The sequence below is a fragment of the Panicum virgatum genome, chromosome 5N (assembly GCF_016808335.1).
Source record: "Panicum virgatum strain AP13 chromosome 5N, P.virgatum_v5, whole genome shotgun sequence".
In the NCBI taxonomy this organism is placed as follows: Eukaryota; Viridiplantae; Streptophyta; class Magnoliopsida; order Poales; family Poaceae; genus Panicum; species Panicum virgatum.
The window spans coordinates 36606759-36616648 of NC_053149.1; the positions used below are offsets into that span (position 1 = coordinate 36606759).

Genomic DNA, 9890 nt, shown 5'->3' on the forward strand with positions numbered 1-9890 from the left:
CTAAACTGCAATGCTTCTACTGTTCAACATCTTTCTTTCTTTTTTCTCGATGAAGAGGCAATGCTTCCTAGAGGTGTTAATTGGTGACCCTTAGGTGTACCTCTAACTTTCTTTAGTTCAAAGTTTTTTACTAATATTTCAAAATGTGATTTCATTTTGTAGAAGTAGTACAAAATTTTGAACTAAAGACGATTGGAGGTGCACCTAAGGGTCATTAATTAACACCCCTAATGCTTCCACATCTATTAACCTGATCCGACAAACCATAGTTTATTAAAAAAAAAGCAGCCTTAAGAAAAAAGTCGGACAGCACATGAGTAAGGCTCGATTTGATGGAGCACATCACACAAAAAAAAAGTAAGAACTGCATCAAAAGGAATGGTGGTGCTCAATAAGTAGCACTCAGATAAGGTTGCGCTCCAAGGGGTTGTTTTCCACTAATCATTTTGGTCTCTTTCTTAGCGATTGAATCATCAGTATTTAACACATCTTGGATGTTGAAAGTCACAAATAACACAGCTAATGAAATTAGCACATCACAGGGTGACTCAACAACAATGACATAAAACATATAGCTTCCATAAACATGAAACCAGTTCCAAGAACAACCACGACTAGCAACCTTGCATATGCAGTTTTATTCAGTCATTGTATTGTACAGTTTGCTATCATCATAATGCACAACATCGCAAACCGAGATGACAAAACAACTATATATAGCAACCAACATCGCAACTTTGCAAGACCAAGATAATGAGGGCATGTAACTTCAGAAGCATTGCCATTACCGCACAAGATGCAGTCACCTCACTTGCCGTTGCTGCCTGCTCCAAGCTCTGCATCAATCGCACTACGTGCGGTGTCGAGATCCTCATCTAAGAAGATGTCCCAGTGCCCATCCCATCGGATGAAGAATTCCGTGTCCTCGAAGTACTTCACCCTGTGCACGTCCCCGGCCGGAGTGAAGAGGAAATCTCCGTCCACCAGGTCGTAGCTCTCCTCCTTGGTGAGGTTCCAGACCTTCTTCTTGCCCTTGATGACCACCAGGTCGTGGCCAAAGGTGTGGTGGTGCGCTGGCTCCACGCTGCCGGCCTTGAACCGTACGTACGCCGAGGTGGGGCTCTCCCGCACGATCCGCATCTCGCTCCCGGGCATTATCCCCACCGGCTCGAACTCCATCCCGTTCCTGAGGCAGCAGATGGCGCAGGCGGAGTCGGGGGCGCCCTCGGCCTCGGGGATGGCGGCCATCTCGTCCGGCGCGGTGTCGAAGAACCGCTGGATGTCCTCCGGCCAGGGCGTGTCGCCGGAGGCCGGGCAGGGGGCGCGGAAGGGCGTGGCGAGCCAGGCGTCCGCGATGGCGGCGGCGGCATCGGGCGGCGTGGCCATCCCCGAGAGCGCGAGGACGTTGCAGGCGTTGATGGAGCGGGTGTTGACGGCGTCGGCGGGGGCGGCGCAGTGCGTGGCGTACACGCGCGGGTACTTGTTGGCGAAGATGCAGACGCCGGCGCCCGTGCCGCAGACGACGACGCCGCGGACCTCGGGGGCGCCGGCCGAATCGGAGGAGGAGACTTGGCGGGCGACGGCTGCGGCGGCGGCGTAGTACTTGTCGACGCCGAGGTCGACGACCTCGGCGACGGCCGGGTGCGCGCGGAGGTGCGCGACGACGGCGTCCTTGAGCGGCTGGCCAAAGCCGTCGGCGGCCGCGAAGATCTTGAAGCGGCGGTCGGCGGCCATGGGGTGGCGGGTGATCTGATCCGATCAGACCAGAGGCAAGAGAGCAGTGGCGAGCGGGGACTGACGGACACGGACTGATACGGATAAGGACGAGGACGGTGCGTGGACTTCCCAAATCCCACGGACGGGAAAGCGCTTCCGCTTACACGAGGGACCCAAGATACAGTCCCTGATCCAGGCCCAGTGATGGATGGAACAATTTTATAGTCAATAAAGAAATGCTGACGGTACGTTGGTGGCTGATGATTCCAATTAAGCTTTGTATTGCCATAAGACCGAGTCCAACATTAAGAGGCATTTTGGGAGGCAAATTGGCATTTGTCTTCTGTGTACAGTGTTTATTCGTTCGTTCACATGGGCAACAGCAATGAGCAAAGGCATTTCCTTCGCGTTTTCATCCCCCAACGACTTCTCCTTCTCCCTTTCTGCTTCTTCTTCTTCCTCCAGATAGAGGCAAGCTCGAGCCGAGCTTCTCCGGCCAGATCCACGGCCTCTGCTACACCTTCCTCAAATCACCACCGAGCCCACCTCCTGCACCTCCTCCTCCAACCCCGTAGCCCGCCAAACACCGCCGCCACCTGGCACGGCGCCGGGGATGCAAGATTATGCGGCCGCCAGTGCCGCTCGGCCCCGACCACCACCTCCAACTGTGCGCTCGGGGGAGGGGCGGATCCCCCGGCATCCTTCCCCTAGAGGCGGAGTCAGGCGGCGCGGCGGCGCGGAGGCCATGGCGGCTCGGAGGCGGTGGAGGAGCTGCGGGTGCGGGAGGAGACGGCGGCGCGGCAGAGCGAGCACGACGGGATGGCTCCGTCCTCCTCTAGCACGGCGGAGCGGCACGGAAGGGACGATAGGCGCGGGCCCGCCTCCTCCGCCGCGCCGGCCTCGGCGCTTCCCCGGCGGCGGCGAGCCGGTCCTGCTCCGCGATGGCGGCGAGGTCGGCGTGGGAGCAGCTCGGCGGCGGTGGTGGCGAACCCGGTGGCGGGGACGGGGATTGGTCTGCTACTCGGCGTGGGAGCAGCTCGGCGGTGGCGCGGTTTCCGCGAGCCACGGCGGCGGTGGCAGCGAACCCGGGCGCGGGGGCGAGGGCGGGGATTGCTCGACGGCGGCGAGGTCCGAGGGCGGGGAGCGCTTGGTGGCGGCGAGCCTCGGGGCCGGGGGTAGGGGCGGGGAACGCTCTCCTCGAACTGCGGCGGAGGCAATGCATCAGAGGAGAGAGGGAACGCATTTTTAGCTCGCCTCTCTCCTCCGATGCAAAATGCCTGCTGGGTATGCATGGTCTGTTGGACACCAAATTGGTGATGCACAGTGTGTTAGGAGACACATAAATAGCTTTGCATCTCCTTGTTGGAGTCAGCCTAAGAGGAGCAACAGCGTATAGCCATTGCAAAAAATTTGAAGCTGGACATGTCACCAGGTGCTAGCTAAGACAAAATGCTCCAACATATAACATAAAGCTAAAGCAACCTTTTATCCTGTAAACAATTATGATTGTCAGCTTTTCCCTCCCATGCATTTTTTAGATAATGAGAAAAAAGTACCCAGCCTTGGCCTCAAAAGAGGCTACAACCGCTTATTACAAGGTTTGCAGCACACCATCTGCGATCACACTGTCAGGATAAAAAACCAACATAGCCAACCCAAAAGTTTGATGAGGATGCTTATTAAGAACCAATCTTATTACTAAACCCCCATTTATTGTTGGCAAATAACTGCATGATTAGAACCTCCATGGTTTGACATGCCTGCTGAACCGCCTCCTTATCTTCATCATGCCTTTGTAACTGTGCCCAGAATCTGAGCCAATAGTTACCCCGATATAGTACCTGTAAATAAGTTTTAATTGGAGATTTATCAACACCACATTGTTCCTACTAAACCAAATGGCCCAACATAAAGCAGATGCTCCTACTAACGGTTGTCTTTTTAACTTTTTTCCAACACCCCTAAGCCAATTACCGAACAAATTAGTAATGGTTTGAGGTGGATGTAAATCAAAGGCAAACTGTACAGCTCTCCATAAGAACTTGGCGACATGACAATCAAAAAAGAGATGTTGAATAGTTTCGTCACTAGAACAAAAACAACACTGTTTGTTACCATTCCGATTCCGTCTTTCTAGATTGTGTTTAGTAATAATAACACCTCTCTTTAAGTAACACATAAATATTTTAATTTTAAGGGGCATTTTTAGTTTCCACAAATGTTTGTCAAATTGTACATTATCATTGCTAATAAGTGCACTATACATTGAGCTAACGGTGAATATACTAGATTGATTCAAATTCCAACAAAAGACATCAGCATTATCATTTAAATGAACATGACTAATGCGAGCAACCAAATCATGCCATAAAAAAGTGTATGACCTATCAAAGTTCTTCTAAAGGATACATTGAGAGGTACAGTATCAAATATTGATGCTAAAGTCGCATGCTTTTTCCGCACAATATTATAAAGAGTCGGATATTGCTCTCTATGTGTCATATTGCCCAACCACTTGTCCTCCCAAAAACATATTTGATTACCCTTATTTAATTGGAAGGAGCCATAGTCCCCCGGTTTCTTTTCCACTTGAGCGATAGTCTGGTTCTTTAAATACTTGTTCCTTAATAAACTTTGCCAAATTCCTTCTTCATTGATAAATTTAAAAAGCCATTTACTTAACAAGCACCTATTTTGTATATAATGGTTCTTAATGCCTAACCCGCCAATTTCTTTTGGCTGGCATAGAATACTCCATTTGGGTAATCAATATTTCTTCTTATGTTCGTTAGATTTCCAAAAAAAACCCTTGACCAATAGTAATCCAAATTTTCAAGTATCCCTTTTGGCACTTCAAAAAAGGATAACATAAACATGGCTAAACTAGTTAAGACTGAATTTATTAGAATGAGACGTCCTCCTACCGACATATGCTCCACTTTCCAACTACTTATTTTGTTTTTCAAACTTATCCTCTACGATCCTCCAATCTGCATGGCTAAGCTTTCTAAAATGCATTGGAATGCCAAGATATCTAAAAGGATACTTCCCAGATTGACAACCAAATAATTGTGAGTACTGTTGTTCCAACTCTTTAGCCTGTCCAAAACAAAATATTTCGCTCCTATGGAAGTTAATTTTAAGGCCTGATAATTGCTCAAAAGCACATAATAACATTTTCATGTTAGTTGCTTTCTCAATATTGTGGTCCATGAAAAGGATGGTGTCGTCAGCATACAGCAAGATAGGCAAGCTGCCATCTACAAGATGAGGAACAATCCCCGCAATATGACTCTCATCCTTAGCTCTGTTTATTAGGATAGCTAACATGTTGACAACAATATTAAACAAAATGGGTGATAGTGGATCACCTTGTCTCAGGTATTTCAAAGTTTGAAAGTTTTGTCCTATATGATCATTGATTTTGATTCCCACATGACCCCCTTGGATGAAAGATTCAATCCATTCACACCATTTATGTGAGAAACCTTTCATTCTCAGTGTTTGTTGGACGAAACTCCATTTTACTTTGTCATAAGCTTTCTCAAAATCAATTTTGAAAATGACTCCACTTTGTTTTTCCTGTGTAGTTCATGGATGGTTTTGTGTAAAACAACGACCCCCTCCATGATATTCCTACCAGGAAGAAAAGTAGTCTGTGTAGGACTAATAACCTTCTATGCCACCATTGAGATTCTATTAGTAGCCACTTTTGTGAAGATTTAAAGATAACATTAATCAAATAGATGGATCTATATTGCTGAATTTTGATAGCTTCATTAAACTTTGGGAGTAAGATAATTGTTCCAAAGTTGAGGCTGTAGAGAGGTAATTCTCCTTTATGGAAATAGAATTCAACCGGAAAACCATCAGGCCCTGGTGATTTATTATGTTCCATTTGAAAAATAGCCTCTCTCACCTCCGCTTCTGTGAACTCTGAAGTTAGGATCTCATTTTCATTATCTGTTACTTGGGGAATATCATCTATCCGAGTCGCATCCAGGTTAAAATTATTATTATCTGGTGGACTGAAGAGACCTTTATAATATGTGGTGATGTATTTCTTTAGTTGCTCATCACCCCTTATTATATGGTCCCCATCGTGTAACTGACATATCCTCGTTTTCCTGTGTTTACCATTAGCAATCAGCTGAAAGTCCTTGGTGTTCGAGTCACCTTCTAGTAACTCCTTAACTTTTGCTCTCTGGTACCACTTAATTTCTTCCCCTCTAAGCATTTCTGCCAGTATGTTCTTCATGTAGTGTTTTAGATCAACCTCTTGTGGGGATAAAATAGAGGTTTCCGCTTTTTTATCCAGACTATCCAGTTTGTCTAGAATATTTTTCTTTTCCTTTTTAAGTGCACCACTTGTATTCTTGGCCCAACCCCATAAGTGTTGGCGAATTCCATGGGAGTGGAACCAAGATCCACACTCTCCCAAACCTCCTTCACCATGTCCATGAAGCCATCACGAAGAAGCCATCCCAATTCAAACTTGAACTGGCTTTGGCTAGAATTCGAAGATGAGTCTCCCGTATTCAACAATAAAGGGGTATGGTCTGAGATATCACGCGTGAGTGCAATGACATTTGAGAGTGGAAATTGTTCTTCCCACTCCGTTGCCATTAAAATTCTGTCCAGCTTCTCATAAGTCGGCATTTGTAAAGAATTAGCCCATGTGTATTGCCTACCCGACATCTCTAGCTCCCGTAGATTAAGACCGTCAATTATAGCATTAAAAAGAAAAGGCCAACAATGGTCATAAGTATCATTATTCTTTTCCTTGGGGCTTCTTAAAATAGTAAAGTCGCCACCAATTAAATGTGGAAATCGCTCATGGCTACATATATGAACTAATTCTGTTAAGAAATTCTCTTTGAACTCAGTTTGCGCAGGACCATAGACTACTACCAACGCCCACTTGAAGCTATCATTTTTATTGCACAAGCGAAATTTTACAGAGTAGTCTCCTTCATCTATTGCGCCAATGTCAAAAACCTCTAGATCAATACCAAGTAAAATACCACCTGACCGACCTTTAGGTTCTTTCACATGCCAAAGGTAATTTTTACCACTACACAGATTTTTTGGGAAAGGATCAGTAAAGCTTCTCCTTCCTATTTCTGAAATAGCAATAAAACTCAAATTGTGTTCCTTTATTAAATCCGAGATAAATCTATGTTTCTTAGGGTCTCGAAACCCGTCACTGTTCCAAAATACACCCTTCATTTAGATAAATTAGATTTTTTTAGACACCCTTGTCTCTTGTACTTTCTTGCCTTTAGAGTTATGAAGTTTGATTTTGGATAGTGGCACAGTAAAATCTTTAAGATTACTGCTAACATCCATTACCTCATCCATAATTTCCCCGCATAGATGATTTAAAATATAAGTGTCTACTTCTTCTTCCTCAGCCATAATCTTTTCCTCTTTATCTAATATATCTAATTTCCAGTCTATGCTATGGGACTCATGCATCTTGTCTTCTTCTACCTTTTTCAAATTTGAAATTGAGTTCCTAATGCTAGTATCATCAGATCCTATATTAATACCAATGCTACTGAAGGTAGAGTGAATATACTTCTCAGGATAAGGTAAAAACGAAGAGGAATTGCATGTGTCACCTTTAGTAGACTGGATCTCAGTATCCTTGCCGGCCTTCAACTTTGAGGCCTGGTGCAGCACCACCTCGCTGGTGTCCACCTAACGCTTGCTACAGCGAATCTCAACCCGTCGCTTCTGGGATGTCCACTAGCTCCGCCGGGGTTGCAGGGGCTGCACCCTACCGGTTGACCAAATTTTCCTTCATGTGCACGTCTAGCTTCGGCACCGAGGTCAGCCCAGGAATCACGCCGCCGGTGCTACAGGTCGCGACCCAACAGTTGTAGCCGAGTTCAGTTTCGGTGCAGTTCCTTTGGTGTTGTTTTGCTGCGCACTATCTGTTAGATTTATGGGCTTGGCCCATATAAATAATCCTAAAAAATCTCAAATGTCCATTAGCGCTAAGAGGAGATACACCATCTATTAGTCCTGTATTGGTAATGGACGAGGGTGTAGGGGGGTTTTTCTCCCTTTAAATACGGACCACCTCCCTCATGGAAAAAGTGCACCATAGATCGTTATACATAGAGTCCCCAAGGTTTGGGAATTCATAAGAAGATCTAATCTGAGTTAGCGTTTTGCCTCTTCTCGTTGCTGCGCCGCCACCGTAGTCTTCTCCATCCCAAGCGCCGGCGTGCACCGGCGAACGGGAGAACAGTTATCCGGAACCGCTCGCTCTTGTGATCCTGCATCGGGAGAGGGCGAATAAGGTTTTTGGGAAGCGCTAAGCGCGACTGCTCATCTTCTTCGCCACGGCTCGTCCTCCGTCCAAGTCAGGAGCTGCGGCGTACCGTCGTCTGCAACGCCGGTTGCTGCACTTCATTCGAAGGAATGTCTTCGTCTCGTCTGCACCTTTCGTCTTCCCGGCGGCTCCCGCACAGTACGTATTTTGTGATCAGATCTGTTTTATAATCATGTTTTCTAAGATCATGTTTATGATATACGTACTGTCTAGTATGTTAGAGTCATGCATGCTAGGTTTAATTCTCGTCATGATAAATCTAGTTCGGAATTTAAACTTACAGTTGTCTATTTTTCCAACAATCCAAAAACCTTATTATAGGCAATCTGTTGATTTAACAATGGCTGGTTTCGCTGAGTCACTGAGGCCAGAAAAGTTTACTGGCGTGAACTTTAAGATCTGAAAGTCCAAGGTTCGCCTCTGGTTTACTGCTATGCACATCTGGGACATGAGACTTGGCAAGCCTGAGGGCGTACTTACTGCTGAAGAGCAGAAGAAGTATGATGAGGCCAATAATCTCTTTGTCGGATGTATCATTAGCAATTGTCAGACGGATTAGTCCGTGTGTACATTGATGAGACAGAGGCGAAGACGCTGTGGGATGCTCTGGTTGCTAAGTATGATGCAACAGATGCGGGCAATGAACTGTACCTCATGGAGAGTTTCCATGACTACAGGATGATGAATAACCGTTCTGTGGTGGAACAGTCGCATGAGGTGTAGTGCATTGTCAAGGATCTTGATCTCCTTAAGTGTCCTATTCCCGACAAGTTTGTGGCTGGATGCATTATTGCAAAGTTGCCTTCCCAGTGGAGGAACTTCGGCACAACTCTGAAACACAAGAGACAGGAAATATCAGTTGAAAATCTGATAGCGACTCTTGATGTTGAGGAGAAGGCTCGGAAGAAGGACGTGCCTGAGAAAGGAGATCAAGGCCAGTCCAGCGCCAACCTGGTCCAAAAGTTCCCACATGGCTAGAACAAAGGGAACAACAAGCCTAACAAGACCACTACCTTCAAGAAGAAGAAGAACAAGGCTTTGGAAAAGTGCTATGCATGTGGTAAGCTTGGACACTTCTCCAAGGAGTGCCCAGATCGGGCGGACCGCAGGGCCAAGAAAGCAAATGAGTCCAAGGATGTCAACATGGTGACCATAAGCAACACTGGAGATGGGTACGGTAATTTACCTACAGTTCTTTCAGTTTTTCAATCCACGAGTTGGTGGCTTGATACGGGTGCTAATGTTCATGTGTGTGTGCTGACATCTCTATGTTTTCTTCTTACCAGACCGTCCAGGACTTCTCCGTGCTGATGGGGAATGGTTCACATGCTTCTGTTCATGGTGTTGGCACGGTAGATCTGAAGTTTACTTCGGGGAAGATCGTGCAGCTGAGGAACGTACAGCATGTGCCCACTATCAACAAGAATCTGGTCAGCGGGTCAGTCCTATGCAAGGACGGGTTTAAGGTAGTGTTAGAGTCCAATAAATTTGCCGTGTCGAAACATGGACAATTCGTTGGTAAAGGCTATGATTGCGGAGGCTTGTTCCGCTTTTCTCTTGCTGAATTTTATAATAAGTCGGTGAACTATATTTGTGGCAACGTTAGTGATGATGCTAGTGTTTGGCATTCACGTTTATGTCATGTTAATTTTGGTTTGATGTCTCGGCTTTCCAGCATGTGTTTAATTCCGAAATTCACCATTGCTAAAGGTTCTAAGTGCCATAGTTGTGTGCAATCAAAGCAACCTCGGAAGCCTCACAAGGCTGCTGAGGAGAGACACTTGGCACCTCTAGAACTCATACATTCTGATCTATGTGAGATGAATGGTGT

General features: G+C 46.3%; 1 protein-coding gene across 1 annotated transcript; it reads right to left on the reverse strand.

Moving 5' to 3' along the window:
- Positions 1-558: 558 nt before the first annotated feature.
- LOC120675836 (DNA damage-repair/toleration protein DRT102-like) lies at positions 559-1821 on the reverse strand. Its single transcript, XM_039957044.1, has one exon. It carries the CDS (start codon positions 1732-1734, stop codon positions 808-810), a length of 927 nt encoding a protein of 308 aa, XP_039812978.1. The 5' UTR covers positions 1735-1821; the 3' UTR covers positions 559-807.
- Between the last annotated feature and the right edge of the window lie 8069 nt (positions 1822-9890).

Excerpts from the sequence above, each read along its gene's own strand:
- LOC120675836 (XM_039957044.1), bottom strand. The coding sequence starts at position 1,734 with ATGGCCGCCGACCGCCGCTTCAAGATCTTCGCGGCCGCCGACGGCTTT.